This window comes from Aulonocara sp. 'chitande type north' Nkhata Bay, linkage group LG23 (assembly GCF_057382095.1).
Source record: "Aulonocara sp. 'chitande type north' Nkhata Bay isolate Kocher_YH1m ecotype deep benthic linkage group LG23, A_spYH_male_GT1.1, whole genome shotgun sequence".
Lineage (NCBI taxonomy): Eukaryota > Metazoa > Chordata > Actinopteri > Cichliformes > Cichlidae > Aulonocara > Aulonocara sp. 'chitande type north' Nkhata Bay.
In genome coordinates, this window is record NC_141365.1 from 33,655,168 (window position 1) to 33,674,149 (window position 18,982).

The 18,982-nt window shown below is 40.2% G+C and overlaps 2 protein-coding genes across 2 annotated transcripts; both read right to left on the reverse strand.

Moving 5' to 3' along the window:
• Positions 1-3,100: 3,100 nt before the first annotated feature.
• On the reverse strand, positions 3,101-4,811 carry cldn10d (claudin 10d). Its single transcript, XM_086282733.1, has 5 exons — positions 4,512-4,811; positions 4,154-4,315; positions 3,983-4,064; positions 3,772-3,879; positions 3,101-3,636 (listed from the first exon to the last, which is right to left on the reverse strand). Exons 1-5 carry the CDS (start codon positions 4,741-4,743, stop codon positions 3,444-3,446), a joined length of 777 nt encoding a protein of 258 aa, XP_086138859.1. The 5' UTR covers positions 4,744-4,811; the 3' UTR covers positions 3,101-3,443.
• A 4,700-nt stretch (positions 4,812-9,511) lies between these two features.
• On the reverse strand, positions 9,512-15,180 carry cldn10e (claudin 10e). Its single transcript, XM_086283203.1, has 5 exons — positions 14,815-15,180; positions 14,556-14,717; positions 13,830-13,911; positions 13,615-13,728; positions 9,512-10,402 (listed from the first exon to the last, which is right to left on the reverse strand). The coding sequence occupies exons 1-5, from the start codon at positions 15,044-15,046 to the stop codon at positions 10,009-10,011; spliced, it is 984 nt and encodes a 327-aa protein (XP_086139329.1). The 5' UTR covers positions 15,047-15,180; the 3' UTR covers positions 9,512-10,008.
• Positions 15,181-18,982: the final 3,802 nt, after the last annotated feature.

Consider the following 18,982-nt stretch of genomic DNA (forward strand, 5'->3'; position numbering starts at 1 on the left):
CCAGTTGATGCTCTGAAGACCTATCGTGACCTGCAAGGTATTCCCCGTCAACCATTGTTGCTGAATGGCTCTGAACCCATCTCCTGACTCTAGTAGAGTCTGTACATCTGGGTCGGCAAGGAGGGCCAGCTGCACTCATGACACGACTCAGTTTGACTCTGCAGGGTCCAGCCAAAGTTCTACATCAGGCCTCCACTCCTCAGTGTCTATTAATGAGCACGCTGACTCCCTGTGCTAAACTTCTCAGTAATGTGGGCAAACTCTGGCAGATGAATGTTCTCCTGTGCCAGAATGAAAGGACTATTCTTAGGTGTTCAACCTATGTGTTCAAAACAGGATACTATGACTGTCAAGATGCTAGAGGAGAAGACTATCTGAATGGTAGTGGATGGCACTGGTACAGCACACGTGAGTCAAAGTCTTGTGTGCAAGCTTCACAAACAACAGATGTGTGCATATGTGTGTATATACATATATATATATATGTGTGTGTGCGTGTGTGCATGTGTGTACACAAGTCAGTAGATGAATATTATTCAAAAAAACAGCTTTTATGTATAATATATACAATGCGGAGTACCTCCTGCCTGACGGAGCAGATGATTAGCTTAACTGACGGAAGTAGAGAGCATCCAGTGAGGATGCTCTCAATGGCACAGTGGTAGAAGGTCCTGAGGATTAACAATCAAATGACCCCCTATGAGCAAGCACTTTGGCGACAGTGGGAAGGAAAAACTCCCTTTTAACAGGAAGAAACCTCCGGCAGAGGTTCAGGGAGGGGCGGAGCCATCTGCTGCGACTGGTTGGAGTGAGAGAAGGAAGACAGGATAAAGACATGCTGTGGAAGAGAGACAGAGATTAATAGCAGGTACGATTCAATGCAGAGAAGTCTATTAACACATAGTGAGTGAGAAAGGTGACTGGAAAGGAAAAACTCAATGCATCATGGGAATCTCCCGGCAGCCTACGTCTATTGCAGCATAACTAAGGGAGGATCCAGGGTCACCTGGTCCAGCCCTAACTATATGCTTTACCAAAAAGGAAAGTTTTAAGAAAGTTCCACATAAGAGGGGCCTGAAAACTGAAGGCTCTGCCTCCCATTCTACTTTTAAATACTCTAGGAACAACAAGTAGGCCTGCAGTGTGAGAGCGAAGTGCTCTAATGGGGTTATATGGTACTACAAGGTCATAAGATGGGGCCTGATTATTTAAGACCTTGTATGTGAGGAGCAGGATTTTGAATTCAACAGGGAGCCAATGAAGGGAAGCCAAAACAGGAGAAATATGCTCTCTCTTTCTGGTCCCTGCCAGTAGTCTTGCTGCAGCATTTTGGATTAGCTGAAGGCTTTTCAGGGAGTTTTTAGGAATTTCTGATAATAATGAATTACAGTAGTCCAGCCTGGAAGTAATAAATGCATGAACTAGTTTTTCAGTGTCACTCTGAGACAGGATATTTCTAATTTTAGAGAATTTGCGCAAGATATTTTCTTGGTCAAAAATGACTCCAAGCTTCCTCACAGTATTACTGGAGGCCAAGGTAATGCCATCCAGAGTAGGAATCTGGTTAGATACCATATTTCTAAGATTTTCAGGGCCGAGTACAATAACCTCAGTTTTATCTGAAGCAGAAAGTTAGCGGCCATCCAGGTCTTTATGTCTTTAAGACATTCCTGCAGTTTAACTAATTGGTGTGTGTTATCTGGCTTCATAGATAGATAGAGCTGGGTGTCATCTGCATAGCAGTGAAAATGTATGCTACGTCTTCTAATGATACTGCCTAAGGGAAGCATTTATAATGTAAACAGAATTGGTCCTAGCACTGAACCCTGTGGAACACCATAGTTGACCTTTGACCTTGCATTTTTGACTCATGCAAAAATTGGAGTCTATTAGATAGATATGATACAAACCACTGCAGTGCAGTACCTGTAATACCTACAGCATGCTCTAATCACTCTAATAGGATATTATGGTCAACAGTATCGAATGCTGCACTGAGGTCTAGCAGGACAAGCACAGAGACGAGTCCACTGTCAGAGCCCATAAGAAGATCATTTGTAACCTTCACTAAAGCTGTTTCTGTGCTGTGCTGAGCTCTGAAACCTGACTGAAACTCTTCAAATAAACCATTCCTCTGCAGATGATCTGTTAGCTGTTTGACAACTACTCTTTCAAGGATTTTTGATATGAAAGGAAGGTTGGAGATTGGCCTGTAATTAGCTAAGACTGCTGGGTCTAGAGATGGCTTTTTGAGTAAAGGTTTAACTACAGCCAGCTTGAAGGCCTGTGGTACATAGCCAATTATTAGAGATAGGTTGATCATATTTATGATTGAAGCATTAATTAATGGCAGGACTTCTTTGAGCAGTTTTGTAGAAATGGGGTCTAAAAGACACGTTGATTATTTGGAGGAAGTAATTAGTAATTAATTAAGTAATAATTTCTCTAATGATTAAAATTTTATTTGTGAAGAAGTTCATGAAATCATTACTAGTTAATGTTAAAGGGATGGTTGGCTCAACAGTACTCTGACTTTTTGTCAGCCTGGCTACAGTGCTGAAGAGAAACCTGGGGTTGCTCTTATTTTCTTCAATCAGTGATGAATAGTAAGATGTTCTAGCTTTACAGAGGGCTTTCTTATAATATACCTTTCCTTATATTGTAAGGTAAATACCCTACAATAGTATACAGAAATCCCAACATCCCCTATGACCAAGCACTTTGGCAACAGTGGAAAGAAAAAACTCCCTTTCTGCTGGAGGTAGAAACCTCCGGCAGATTCTCACAACCCTCCGGCAAAACCAGGCTCAGGGAGGGGCTCAAATTATTTTTCCACAACACAAACCAGGCATGAACATGAAGAACTCAAAAAGAAGTTTTAAAATGCTTATCAACCACTTGATCAAAATTACAAAAATGATCAGTTTGTATGGTAAATAAGAGTAACAGGTTGGACATGTTATGCTTTAACACATCAGTTAGCCATTCTGAAATATCAAGAAAAAGATGAAGATGAATTGGTCCCCTCATTGAGTCCCCAATGAGGGGACCCATTCAGAAGGATTTACATAAGAGTCACTGGTGGCACAGGCAATTCAGGGACACAACTTTATTGCAGAGATTTTAAGCATTAAAAAACTTGCAAACAGAAAAATTGGTGCAGAATATTATAAGTAAGGAAATGCACCAGTAAAACATTAAAGGCCAATTGTTAAACATTTTATAACTTATATTAGCAACTGAACTTGTACAAAGAGGATTGGAGACATGGAATTTTGAGGAGGTTGGCCAATTTTTATACAAAATACACCTTGTCCACCTTGTGGACTCAAATGTAATTTACAACACCAACCAGTAAGAGCAATTTCTCCTTTATGCTACAGCTTCATATTGTATGGGTAATCATACGTTTCCTGTTCTCTTCACTCTTGGTTCCCTCTGGCTCAGACGAAGCTGTCTCTCCCCAAGGTTTGATCTGTCTTATTTGTTGCTCTGGTTGTTCGGCCATCCATGCCTTTGTTATACAGTGGGGGTACTAATGTCACTCTGGAGGATGGGGGCGGCATCATGTATGTACGTCTGGTACGGGCAGTGGTGTAGGAAACTGGTCTCTGTGGCCTTTGGGTGGAACTAATGCTAGAAAAACAGGAGACACAAGGTGAGGTAATCCAAGCTGTTATCGGTTGCTAGTTGTGGCCTGCTATACAGGCAGCCACGAATAGAGAAAGGTTACCACTTTACAACCTTTAAGGACTTATTTATTTTACTCACCATGATGGTAGGATTTCTTTCCCAGACAAATAGGCCAGCACTGCCCCTGCACAAATAAGAAGAAGGGATCCTCCCCAGCCAACAAAAATTGCCGCTCCAAGTTCAAACCTGAAGTGAATGCAGATGTGTTTCATTGCATGGATTTTTAAAGTTAATATCTATTTTTAAAAATCAGCTACTATAATATGAATACCACTTGAAAATTACTCACTTCTGTGACCTGAAATTTGGATTCTTAAATTCAGTTATGACTCTGTTAGCCCACCACGAGTAGGTGATCATGCCGCAGCCGCCTACCAGAAAAGAGGCTGTATTTTAAAACCTCTTTTTGGCTATTTTGAAAACTGATCAACCAACATATATGTATTGAAGGATTGTTTACCTGAAGCCAGGTAGGTGATAGCACCAGAAAATGTCACCCTTGAATTGACAATCTCTGTCCCACCTATTTTAGTACATTTCATCCCTATGAGTGTGAGGACGCCACCGAAGAAGCCTGTAATGACAGCACAGACCGCCAGTGCTCTGCAGGCGTGCAAGAACACTGAAAGAAAACAAATACAGTTTATGTTAACATAACAGTTGTGCATTTTATTAAGATAACCTAAAGAAATTTGTATGATTTCTCTGCTTCAAATTGTATCTTCAACATAGAAAAACATAGCAATGAGCTAAAGGAACAGCTGAGTAGAAATTAAAAAGAGAGACTGTAAAGTTTTGAAGATCTCAGCGTATCCTACCAGGCAGGGCCAGCATGGAGGGGTAGTATTTGCAGTCAGACACCCCCGTGGTGTCTGAGATGCAGTCCATCCACAGGTTGGAGTAGTAGTTGGAGGTGGTCAGCACTACGGTGCCCACCTCTGAGAAAGTCCAGTACTCTGTGGGAAGAGTTGAAGAGACCAGAATCCAGCCACATAAGCAGGACACGAAGCAGCCAATCTCCACGTACATCACCACCGTCCTGTATTTCATGGTGAATTCTGGTCTTCGACCAAAATTCGTAACAGTTGAAAAAGTAAGGTCTCACTGCAGGAAATGTGAATGGGCCTCCTCCTTTGTGTCATTGCTGATGTGTAAGTGTCAGACTAGCAGTGTGGATGCTTTGAGCTCATCTTATCTTTTAGATAGTTTTGTCCAGTAAGCGCCTTTGATGTTGCCACCAGGAACAGCATTACGCCTGCCATTGGTTTTAACCTTTTCATCATGGTGTGCCTCTACTTTGTTTAGGTTCCCTGCTCAGATGTCAAATGTGTAAAAGTCATGGTTTTCATGACTAAACATTAACTGTTGTTTGTGTGATGTTGCGTGTGTGTGTGTGGTGGGGGGGGGGGGGGGGGGGGGGGGGGTATTTCATAACTTTCAAGTTTCACGGTGATCCCAGATTTCAGAATTGTTAAACGTATTTGTTTTTCATTGTTTCATATCTGTTATTGTGTAATAACAGAAGACAGCATGGTTTCTGGATCATGTTCATATGGGGCTTATTTGCAATGGTAGACCTTTAACCTGTGTTTGTGGATGAAGTTGTTTCTGAGTACATCGCAGTCTTTTGCGACTTAAAATTGGGGAAAATAATAAAAAAATCCTCCAAAATTTATAGAGATAGTTTTCTGCATTTTGGTGAACCATTGCCTAACTTTATGTCTGAGTGTTTCATGTCGTGCTGTTGTAAATAAAACATGCATTTATGCGATTTGCCGTCATTGCATTCTGCATTCAGCCAGAACTGTCTTATCCAAGCTGTCTTGTCATTTCTGTAAATAGTCTTTTGGAATAGATCTCCAAGCTTCGTCAAGGACATTCCAACGCTCTTTGAATGTTGGCTGCCTTTTGTTTCATTCACTGACAAGATCATCCTACATTACTTCAGTAATGTTGAGATGCTTTTGCATGATGTTTCTGAATCTAAGCTTTTCCTTGCTCATAATGTTATGAGTTCCTCAAAACATCTCTCTATCTTCCTCTTTCAGTCTGATGGAGGGAGAGGATCAAGAATTTTCCTCACGCTTTAAATGTTTTTTCCCCCCCATTGATTCTAGTAGTGGTAACAAAGCACAGTAGTTTATATGGTTTACATTTAAGTAAACCAACCTTTTTGGATAGTTAACTACGTGTGGAGTTACACAGTGAATTATACAGCTAGTTAGAGTGAGAATTCACGAGAGGGATTTAAAAACCACATTACCTCAGTTTCGATGGATCTGCTTGTCTATGTAAAAACAACTCGACCACGTTGTTTATGTATAAACAGTAAGCAGCCATGCCTGACACACCTGCATGAGGGAGAGTTGATGACACACGGGGAAAAACACACACAACAAACCAGTAAGTGGGTGTTCCGAGAAGCTTCTGAAATTGTGTCTTTTATCCTGTCTTCCTTCTCTCACCCCAAACGGTCATGGCAGATGGCCCCGCCCCTCCCTGAGCCTGGTTCTGCTGGAGCTTTCTTCTTGTTAAAAGGGAGTTTTTCCTTCCCACTGTTGCCAAAGTGCCTTCTCATTTGGGGGTCATCCTATGGGTCTACCTTACAATATGAAGCACCTTGAGACGACTGTTGTTGTGATTTGGCGCTGTATGAATTGAACTGAATTGAATTGAATTGAATTGAATTGAATTGAATTGAATTGAATTGAATTGAATTGAATTGAATTGAATTGAATTGCAGCTCAGGCTTTGTACATGCAAATAAATGATACTCACAGCCGACCACATGGAAAGTAGATGCTGTTTATCAGATCCCATTTATACTTCTCTGGTCTCCCCCAATGTGTCTGCACTCCAATCCAAAAAATGCAATCACTATGCCAGCCAAACCAATGGAGAAACTGCTCAGCAGAAGCTCCCTGACTCCCTGAAGGTGTGCTGAGACAAAGTCCGGAATGGTCAGGCCCCACCATATCTTAAAGACCTCATTATAACATATTATCCCAAAATAGCACACCAGGGTCAGAGTGCAGGCTTACTTTTCGTTCTTTCTCCTTTGGTCACCTCATTTTCTTCTTTCTTAAAGGGCCATTCCAGCATATTGTGTTTACTCAGGGTACTCATAAGTATTAGATTAAACAAAAGGCTATGACATTTAAAGCAACACACACAGAAATATCAGAAGTTTTATCTTTCACAGGTTTTCAGCTAAATACATGGAAACAAATTAAGTGTTTTTGCCATAGACTGCCTTAATAACAAAGTGCCTAAAGATACCATTTAAAATGGGCAAAGTTGGTTGGTCCTGGCTCAGCTTCGGCGCCTAACAAGCTCATCACTGGACCCACTTCAGTTTGCCTACCAGCCTGGCATTGGAGCGGATGATGCCGTCATTCACCTCCTACATCGTTCCCTCGCTCACCTGGAGACCGCTGGAAGCACTGTGAGAATCATGTTCTTTGATTTCTCCAGTGCCTTCAACACCATTCTTCCCTCGGTTCTGAAGGACAAGCTGGAGAACTCTGGAGTGGACCATCACCTCACTACCTGGATCCTGGACTACCTCACCGACCGACCACAGTATGTGAGGACTCAGGGCTGTGTGTCGGACAGGGTCGTCTGCAGTACGGGGGCCCCACAGGGAACGGTTCTGGCTCCGTTCCTCTTCACCATCTACACTGCTGACTTCTCCCACAATTCCACCCAGTGCTTCCTGCAGAAGTTCTCTGATGACTCTGCAATAGTCGGCCTCATCACTGATGGGGACGACAAGGAGTACAGAGGACTGACTCAAGACTTTGTGGACTGGTGCCAGCTGAACTACCTCCAGATCAATGCCAGTAAAACCAAGGAACTGGTGGTAGACTTCCGCAGGCACAAGCATTCTCCACTGCAACCACTGAACATCCAGGGTATGGACATTGAGGCTGTGGACAGCTACAGGTACCTTGGTGTTCATCTGAACAACAGACTGGACTGGACTCATAACTCAGACGCCCTCTACAGGAAAGGGCAGAGCAGGCTGTACCTGCTGCGGAGACTCAGGTCGTTTGGAGTGGAGGGCCCACTCCTGAAGACCTTCTATGACTCTGTGGTGGCTTCTGCTATCTTTTATGGTGTGGTCTGCTGGGGCGGCAGCATCTCTGCTGGGGACAGGAAGAGACTGAACAGGGTGATCCGAAGGGCCAGTTCTGTTCTAGGATGCCCTCTGGACCCAGTGGAGGTGGTGAGTGACAGGAGAATGGCGGCTAAGCTGTCATCCCTGTTGGACAACGTCTCCCACCCCATGCAGCAGACTGTGACAGCACTGAGCAGCTCCTTTAGTGGCAGACTGCGGCACCCACGGTGTGGGACGGAGAGATTTCGCAGGTCTTTCCTCCCCACTGCTGTCAGACTCCACAACAAAGACTTTAACTGAACAAACACACACATCCACACATGTGCAATAACACTAAGTGCAATAATCTTTTCTGGCATCGTTGTATTTTTACTCAGTTGTATATAGCATTCGTATTCTATTTTTATCTTATTGTATATTTTTATTCTATTTTATTCTACTGTATATAGTATATTATTTTATTCTATTCTGTACAGCTGTGTACTGTATTTATTCTTATTGTATTCTAATTTTTGCATCATAACTTTTGCACTGTCCACTTCCTGCTGTGACAAAACAAATTTCCCACGTGTGGGACTAATAAAGGTTATCTTATCTTATCTTATCTTAAGTTGTTCCTTGTGTGTAGACACAGCACTGTTTCATTTCTTGAGTTTGCTGCCTTTTTTATGCTTGAATGTTTCTCAGGTCAGCATTAAGTGGTTCAACAAACAGATAAGTTTGTTGAACCTTGGACTGATGTGAGAATGAGTGAAAAAGTGAAAGACCGAAAGGTCCAAAGAAAAACTTTGAAAGACCTTCATAAAGCCTGGAGAAGTTTCTCAGAAACACTTTAAAAAAACCAACAAGAAAGTCGTGCTCCTTGGAAGCAAACTAAAAAGAAATGCATAACACTTTAAGATTTTTTTTCTGGAGCCCTCAGTTGATTAAAAACAAGGGAAATTAGGATTAGTAGCTAAAGTGACAAGAACAGCAACTGCAAAGCACTCCACTACATAGCCCTCAAATGAATTTTACCTTTAGTATGTTGTATATATATATACACACACACACACACACACACACACACACACACACACACACACACACACACACACACACACACACACACACACACATATTTATATAGTTAATAAAACCCACTCTTATTTTTTCATTTACAGATTCATTTACTTCTAACATTACTCAAATAGGCTATTTTTTGTTTGTTTGTTTGTTTTTATAAATGTTTACCAACTGTTATGTACTCTGAGTTGTTCAACTCAGAAAATATTTATAACATGAAGCTAACATTTTCCAGAGCTTAATTGTTATTGTACTAAAGATTAATTTGAGGGGTCAGGTGGGAGGCACTGACTGATTGGTTTTTTTTGTTTGTTTGTTTTTTCCTGCTTGATTATGGTCATATTATTTCTATCCATTTGACCCCTTTTAACTTTCTATTGTGACTTGTAGGAATAAACTGTGTTTATAACAAACAGAAGATAGCAGCTTTGTATTATGTGGTAAGAAATGTATTATGTTCATTGTGTCAAGGCTATGCTGCAAGGACTGGTTGCCTGTGATCTTTGCTTGGGTTTCTATATAGCAGTTGCAGTGTCTGGATATTCTAACACTAAACACTTTGTTTTCAAGATTTTCCACAAGGTGCGATGCTCAATTGACAGAGATAGAAGTATTGTATTGTACTGAATCTTTATTTTGAACATGTTAAAATAGTATAACAACAACAAAAGAGGGAAAAAGACAAAGCAAACAAAACGAAAACAAAGCAATAATAATTATAACTTACATGTTCAAAAAGGAGAAGGAAGAAGCATCAACTTATTTAATCCCACCACATATCCACTATTTATTAACTAACAGTCTGCACTTTTTATTTTCTGTCCATCAGAAGTCTCTAGCTATAGATGAAATCACATTAATTGTTCTATTTATTTCCTCTAATGTGAAGCAGCCTACCTCCAGTAGGCCATAGCAAGTGTGCAACCCACAAACATCCAGCCTAGTATGCTAAGCAGTAGCCCCAGGATCTGACCCGGTCTCCTCCACATCCCTTTCATTTGGTAAATATATGCAATACACCAGCAATGATAAGAATGCAATTTATACCACATATTAAAATATTGAATTATCTGACTGCTTGGTCATCACATGCTCTGAAGTTTTTTTTTTACCTAATAATTGATATTTGTTCAAATATAAGAGTTTTTGACATATGGTGCAATCTCACTCCCTAAAGTGCCTGACATAGAGGTTTGTGCCCTGCTTCTATGGCTGTTCCTGCCACTCCTCACTTCTGACAGACTTGATAGGCTAGACCTTGAAGAGAGGCCAGACTGTGACCCAGATCTTGATCCTAAATCTGTCTTCAGCTCAAACCTTTCAGACCTTTCTGACTGGGTGGAACGCCCTGACTTGGTCGTGCGTCTGGATCTTGAGGCAATGCTAGATAAATCTGAGCCCTCCGACCTTGATAATAGCTCAGAAATAGAGGACAGTTTGGTCTTGGATGTGATTTCCGACACTGTGGACAGAGATGTGGTGGACTTGTTTTGCAATGGGTCTGGCAATCCCTTGACAACCACCCTAAGGAAGGAGATGCACATTATTGTCAAACATGACAGTTACATGTTCCACTAAGCAAGACATAATAAAAAACAAATTAGTATTAATTGATAGGTCAGCCAAACTGTTGATGTTTTTAATTATTATTTATTATTATTTGCCTTCTTTCAAGTCATACACATTTACTTTCGATTATTCATCCTGGCTCTTCATGGCACTTCTACTACTTTTGGTCATTTAGGCTTCTGCCTCGGAGGTTTTGGCATACCTGCTCATTATTTTAAATGGCATGTCCTTTTTCTGTCTTCATCATTCTTCTGTTTTCAGTGCTCTAAACATTTAGCACAACTCTTCAGGTTTTGGGGGTACCAGCATTGGTAATCGTTAGCGGGAGTAGTCCTTCTGAGTTTCTGATGTTTCCTGTCCTCCACAGGAATGATTCAAGCATGGTTCTTATAAAGTCACGTGGATCCCTGTATTATCTGCCATTTTAGCAGCATCTCCTTGGCCTCTATACAGTAACTCTTTCCATTAACATCTTGGAAAAGTCCTGCATTTAGAATTGGTAATAGCTCTATCTCTACTGTTTCATTTCAAAGATCTTCACTAAATAGGTTGGTAGGTGCTGCTCTATCAGCCTTACAAGCCTTTCTTTCCACCCTCAGTCGTGTAGCGCCAAACACATCAAAGTTGCCTAGGAGGCTTAATGTTGTAAGGTAAGTCCTTATAATTCGAAACAGCTTTCCTTCCACTCATCTCCAAATCATTTGCACATCTTCTGCCTTACTTTTCTAAGTTACCAAGTCTAAATTCAGTCGGCATCGAGCTGGTGGTGGTATAAAAGTCTTACTCTTACTCCCACTCCTAACTCTTTGCCTCATTATGTTCTGTGTGCTCTCTACTGGCCTACAGCAGCACAAGCCTTAATGCAGTGTCTTCTCTCCACTGTTCCTTGCAACTCTCAGCCTTTCGTAGCCTTTTTTTCTCTCTGTGGGCCATCAGCGGCCCCGAGCATTATTGTCGGCTCTTCTCTCCTGTGCTGCAACTTTCAGCCTTTGTAGCCTTTCTATTCTGTCAATTATCAGAAGCCCTGTGCCAACGCTGCTCTTACCGCTTGCATTTTCAGTCTTTGCAGGTTCTCTGTTCTGTCAGCTATCTGCAGCCCAGGGCCTTAACCCAAGCTCAACCTCTCTGGCCTTTGATATCCCTCAGTTTTCCCTTCCAATCAAATGGCAAACATAGCCTGCCATTGGAGGGCCACTGCCAGGCCCAGAACTCATGCTGGTATTTTGGGTGGTCTGTTGTTGTTGCTCTTCTCTGTGCTTATGCTTCCTATGCCTTGCCATGCCATGCATTACTCCTTACATGCATAGGTTTCCTTTCCCATGGGCCAGAACTCTGCTGCAGTAAGATCTTTTTTTCTTTTGGGATCTTGCTCTATCCCCTTTCACAGCTGGGGTTCTGTTCTGCCAAGACGGACCATTGTAGTCTAATCATGCAATACCCCTATCTAATTTCTGTTCATTAATAAATTACGTTCATTCTTTCAAATAATCTCTCTTTATTGAAATAAGCTTCTGCATAAGTTCTTTAAGGACAATCTATAGTCTCTCATCTGTCTGCTCCCAGGTTCTGCTGGCTAAATTAAAGCTTTATCACTCCAACTTTATCATGTTGTCAAGGTGTTTGTCATCACTGGTCTAGTCCAGTAACACTCTCCTGGCTTTCTCCAAGCCAATCAGCACTCATGCTGTGTAGTTTAAATCTCATTCTCATTCTCCCTTTCTGTTCTGCTAAGACGAGCCATTGTAGACAAACCGCCAAATTTGTCATTTGTCGTGTTCATTCTTTCAAATGATCTCTCCTTATTGAACTACCCTTACCAAATACCAGATTTGACAAAGAGGGGCAGGTCTAGGGATGGGTATCGAAACCCGGGTCTTGTTGAGAACCGGTTCCCACTGTTTCAATTCCTTGTAATTGTTTGGCATTTTTGCAAACGATTCCCTTATCGATTTCAGTCACCCCACATGACCTGGCAGGAAACATGGCGGCTCAAACGCTCAAAAGTTTGGTTATACTTTACGAGAACGGATGACAGCAGGGCAACTTGCAATACTTGCAAAGTAGATATTTCATTTAAGGGAGGAAACACTACAAAGATGCAAAAGCATTTGCTCACAAAACAAGCGATGACCTTAAATGAATGTCGTGTTTTTAATTCCGCTCCGGACTCAACCCAGCAGCAGCGGTAACGTTTGAACGTCCTCTCCCGTTAATGCGGCAGGTAAATAATCAACTAACAGTGCATATTATGTTAGCGCGATCTGCCTTATTACAAAACCTGCCATTACTGTGCGCTGCATTTAGGTGACCATGAGGCTCAGATGCTGGCAGTTCTCGCTGCAGTCTACCGGTAGCGTCTCCTTTCAGGCCAGGATAGACGAATGTCACCAAGCAGTGACTAAGTTTGTGGTAAAAGGCTTGCACCCATTTGCCACAGTATATCCCTCTGATTTTCGGTAAGTGAATGTGTTTAATTGTAGGCAGGGACATTACTGGATATTCTTGTGTATTTACTACAGCATAATTTATGTTATACTTTGTTATTGCTACAGAAGAATATTTATTTTATTATTTTACATTTACAATTTTTTTTCCTGGGGACCCTGTGACACCACATTGAAGAGCCGTAGGCTGTGGATCTCTAAAGATCTCACTGTTGGGTTTGTAAGGCCATGTTACTCTTAAATTTCTATCTTGTTCAAGAGAAGATATAAAACACAGTTCTAAGCTAATCAACCTTAGTGTTCTCCTTATTTTTTAAAAAATTGATAAGAGAATCGATAAAGAATCGAACCGTTAAACAGAATCGAAAATGGAATCAGAATCGTGAAAATCTTATCAATTCCCATCCCTAGACAGGTCTGACTGTGTAACAAGTTGTTTGCCATTAAGTGTGTTGATTCATAACACAAATGATCCTCAATTTTGACAAAGTTGCAAAATAGACATATATTATTAAGACTTAAAATTAGTGATTGAGCCCATACACTTGGCAGGTAATGTTAACAGAGGTTAGCATGGAAAGCCGTTTTCCCATAGACTTATACAGGACTTCTTTTTGCAACCACCATTTTTACAACCATTTAATGGCCTTCAGATAGAAAGCATTGGCCTCATTTTTCCTACCTGGAAGCTACATTTCTCTTCTATACTGTCCAAGCACTTACTTTTTCTCTCTTCCACAGAGCGGTGTGCACACTGACCATAGATAAAAGGCACCACCAGTGATGTGAAAGGCTGAACCCACCCAGCCAAGAAATATTGGGGTGCCAAGGTTAAACCTGTTGGTTGCAAACCAGAGAGATGCTGAGATCATAATTTTAAAATTTCCGTTTTATTCAATGTCGGTTAACATTTATTCTGTGTAACTATGGTTACTTACTGGAGTCCAGTGGGACCAGGGTCAATATGTATTGCATAGACATACTGTGCATAGACACCATACCCAGATGTGGACAGCACTCCTGAATGCAAATCAAATTTAAAAAAATAGAGTCAAAAGTTACACTGGCTGCTATGCATATTGCATATGCAACATATGTTTGTATGCATAAGATATATAATACATTTTGGGGTCAGCTTGAAAGAAAGGCAGATGTGAAATGTAATCTAAGAGTCATAGATGCAAAATTATAAGACATTTTGTCAGTTTTCAACCAATTACTCATTAATTGACCTTTAAGACCTTGGTCAATTTGGGCCATGTTTTAATGGATTGTTTGATGATGACATCCCTACAACGTTTCATCAGAATTCATTCAGAATTGTTCAAGTTATCATATTTACAGACAGAAGGAATCTCATGCATCCTACCAAAATCATAACTGCCTGGCAGAGGTAAAAACTTGAATATTCTGGCAATTATTTCATGGTTCAGTGGTAAACGCTTCAAAAAGGATATTAAGTTACTGTGCTGAATGTCAACAGTAAGTTACCTTTATCCAGCCTTGACACAAATTAACCAGCAAAATCCATGAGCAGACAATGAATAGAACTTAAGTACACAAAGCCATCCCTTTGTGTACTTTTAGAAGCCCTCCCTTCTAAAAGAGTGATAATATGGTATTCACACCCTATGATTTTATAGTAATTAAAGTTAGACATTTACCACTGATGATGTGGCAACATCCACCAATGTAGATCTTCTTGTATTTTGATTGTACTTTTCCTCCAATGTAGGTGCACTCCATACCCAGCAGACTAAGTACAAACCCCAGCATGCCTACAGAAAGAGCCGACATCAACAGGGCTCTCACTATTTGGACATAGTCTAGAGTGACAATAAAGGACAGACAAAGGTTTATATAAACATTCTTGATTTGCAAATGAGAATAAATACAGCTTGAATACTGAATATGTTGACATACCTTCCACAGACCAGAGTACAGGGAAATCCTTACAGTTGGTGACAGCAGTTGAGTCTGTAAAACAAGATCTCCACAGACTAGTCCAGTGCCAGGCTACCTTGATGACAGCCGAACCTCCCATGCCCCCAACGGAGGCAATCTTCCAGCCCTCCATTGCCATAGTGCAGGCCACAAAGATCCAACCCAGTACCGTCATCAGGAACCCCCAGATCTGAACCACTCGAATTTTCATTGTATGGATTGTTGTTGTTTCCTTTCTAGATTTCTGACCCAGAAGCTTTTGTTTATTTAAGCTTGAATCCTTTTTCACCCAACTGCAAACCACCAGTTTGTTGAGTTTCTTTTTTAATTTTTAAGATGGTAGTTGGTGATTCAAGCAGTCCTCGGTCTCCAAACTCAAACAAATGCTCTTCTCAGAGAGAAGTGAATATCGTGTTTAAAAAAGGGGATGTGTGGTGTTGTTATCCAGATATTTCTTTTTGCATGTCTGTGTGGGATAAAGCAGTAATGCAGGTCCTCATGGGCCTGAGATTGCTTACCTTAGCATGTATCTCAAATTACCGGAGACATATCCACTGTTTTCAGACAACTTAAAAGAAGAAGGACCTATTTATAGCATGAGGCGTTTTCTTTTCTAATTCATAATTAATACTGAGATTTGTTTTTATATCAGGCTTTTTAAGTTCCCTCCATAATATAGCTAAAAAGCATGGAATTTAAAAACATCACAAAACCTTAAAATAATGAATAGGAAAGGTTACCTAATTAAAAGAGAGATTTTAGAATATTTCTTTACTTCTTCTGCATCTTCCACAACTGCTGGGTCAAACGGTACAATTTAAGGAAGGGTTGCCAGACTAAGGATGTAAAGGTCTAGCTTGATATTTTTTTCAATAATCCGATTGTTCAGTCTGACGTCACTAGCCGTGTCTGGACCTAAACCCCGCTGCAGGTCCATATATCAAACGATCACTATGGCATTACTGAGAGTTGAAAAACTGTCTAAAGTCTTTCATCTTTAATAAAATGATCAGCGTTCTGCTCTACCAGGTGTAACAATTGAGTTTAACATCCAGGCATCCATGAAAACTGAATTTATGACATTTAACGGAGTTAGAAGTTAGCAGGGAGTTAGCTCGCTAGCTTCTATCTAAATACAATATAGCATGTCAAAGGAGCTTGCAAGGAAAGCGTCTGGACTTCTTTAAGTTACTTGAAGACGTTTCACCTCTCATCCGAGAAGCTTCTTCAGTTCTAAGGTCAAATGGTGGAGAGTCCCAGATATAAACCTAGTGGGAGTATCCCCCCACAGAGGGACAAAAGGACCCCCTAATGATCCTCTAATCGCCTGAGCCAAGGTGTGATAAACCTAGTGGGATACTCCCACTAGGTTTATATCTGGGACTCTCCACCATTTGACCTTAGAACTGAAGAAGCTTCTCGGATGAGAGGTGAAACGTCTTCAAGTAACTTAAAGAAGTCCAGACGCTTTCCTTGCAAGCTCCTTTGCCTACGATGACCTGGATGACTGAGAACCTTCACAGACAATATAGCATGTCCTGACTGCGGGGTTTTGGAAACAAATTAAAACGTACAGCTCTGCTATCACTTCCAGCATAAATGAAGACAGAAAACTAAACAGCAGTGACGTTTGTAGGGTTACTGAAGTTGAGCTAGCTGGTATATAATGATGTGCTACGTGACCACTAGCGACACAGCTATGTTAGCATAATATAAACAAGCTAACTTTTTTTTCCACTTGATAAAAGTTAACGTGAGTGTTCTCGGTGGACATGAACAAATGTAATCGCATGGCAGGATGCTGTAAAAGGACCAAACTTCAGCCAGGAGAACAACTGAGATAATCCATCCACAATACGAGGTTAGTCATTCATATACTGCTGCATGGGCTGGGCTGTAGTTACATCCTAAGGTTTTAAAAACTGAGCTTAAATAAATGATTAGCAGTAATAAAAGCCGAGGGAGGTCAACAGTGATCACTGACTGTTTTAGGAGCTTTTTGAGATCAAATAGAAGAAAATACATAACATTAAACATGTTAACAACACAAAAGCCATATTAAACGCAGACTACTTTAGCCCCGGAAGTAGGATTCGTCGCGTCATCACTGAACAACCGGATATGTCATAATTCGGTACCATAGTCGGTGACCAATATACCAAAAGCTACACTCATCCACCCTCACTCTTTCCACACTCTATACTGTGCTATGTGATAGAGGCAGAAATGCTGCAAAATTAAATGTTAGCAAATAACTATTTCAAACTGATCCCCATTTTGATTCACAAAATGGTAACAAAGGTTCCCAGTTTTGTTTGACTCTGGCTATAAACCAAGTACAAATGGATTTGTGTCTAGCAGAATTTTTTCTTTCTTTTTTGACATGTCATGTTTTAATATTTCTCCATTGCCAGCCATAATGAGACAGTGTGCCTTTAGTACATACCGATGTCTGGCATCTATATTTTATTATAAGTGCTTAACCAGTTACCCTTTCGATTTTTGGTACATATAATCCCGCTTTCCAACCATAGTGTGTTAGACTGAGATGCTATGAGTTACAGCACAAGCTGAGCTCCGGACCTCTTAATTTTCCAGATTTTACTTTCCAATTCTTAACTTCATGCAATTACCTCATAATGGGAACTCTAGAATGATGATGTGCTTCTTAACCAAGTTGTGGATGTGTAGGGGTAATGTAAATGTACAATATTGATGTGCTTTTACAAAGCACATCAGAAAAACATTTCTCATTGTGATTGGATTCCGCCTCATTTCTATAAAGGACATGACAGTTTATGGGATGACGTGCCTTGAGACAACTGTTAATGTGATATGCAACTATATAAATAACATTGAAATGAAACTGAATTGAATTTATGCAACAGACAGGGAGTTATTTTTGCCAATTTGCCTTAAATTCAGATTCATGAAATTCTTCCTCATATATATGGGGAAACCACAGACACATGGCCTGTTGCATATGGAAAAGATATATATATATATATATATATATATATATATATATATATATATATATATATATATATATATATATATATATATATATATATATATTATATATATATATTATAAAGTTTCTATCTGTCTTGTGTGAAACTTGTGTGAAAAACATACAAGAGTGAAAACAGATATATATAAAAAATTATATAAATGAAACTTGTATGTTTTGGATACTTACTAAAACAATATATGAAAGTGGCCACTTTCATGAGTATATCATATAAGCCTTATATGATTCACTATATGAAGTAGGCCACATCTGATGCAAGTCTTTTATAAGTTTTTTCTATTTCTTTTCCATATGGGGTCCCACATAAATGATATTAATAAAGGAGAATTGATGTAACAGGAATGAAACGCTAAAGAAACTAGGGACTGAATATACTAAAGGAGAAAAATATATAACAACAATATAAACACTAAAAAAAAAAAACAAGAATCACTTAGAATCAACCTCAAAAACACACTGAGTCACACAAGCCACAACACTTCCATCCGTCTGTTTTCTTCCACTTACCTAATTCTGGGTTGGTTGGCTGCTGGAGCCTGTGCCAGCTGTTATAGGGAGAGAGGCAGATCCTCCAGTCTATCTCAGGTAGTCCCTACCAATAAGTCAAAAGATTGATAAACTGTCCCTTAAACTGATGCTATTCTGGCCCGCTGATTTTTGAAATAATAAAATCAGACTTTATGTATAAAAATTATAACAAGCAACGTATGAGATCACATTGCTTGATATTTCAACTAAAAGAGTGACCTTTACAAGTCTTCTTGAAATATGTAATAAAGCTGCTTGAAGCATTCTTCTCAATTTTGCCTCCGGCATTTAAGCTGCTAGTTATTAGTAATTTTGCCAGGACCTCACTGTGTGGCGGGCTGCATAATTACAGCATAGCGTCTTTGTGCTGCTCTAATTAGACTTAAATCTGAGGTAATGAGAGTTCCGGGGAGTGATGAATGTTCTTTTAGTTCAGATGAAAGAGCTCTTTTTTTGTTCCAAAGTTCACCCAGCTTATATTAAAGTTATTGTTAGTGTGGTAGAGAAATATACTGATATTTTGGAGGCTGGGCAGCCTTAATATCTTTATGAAAGATGGTTTAAATTAGCTTTAAATTAGATTCC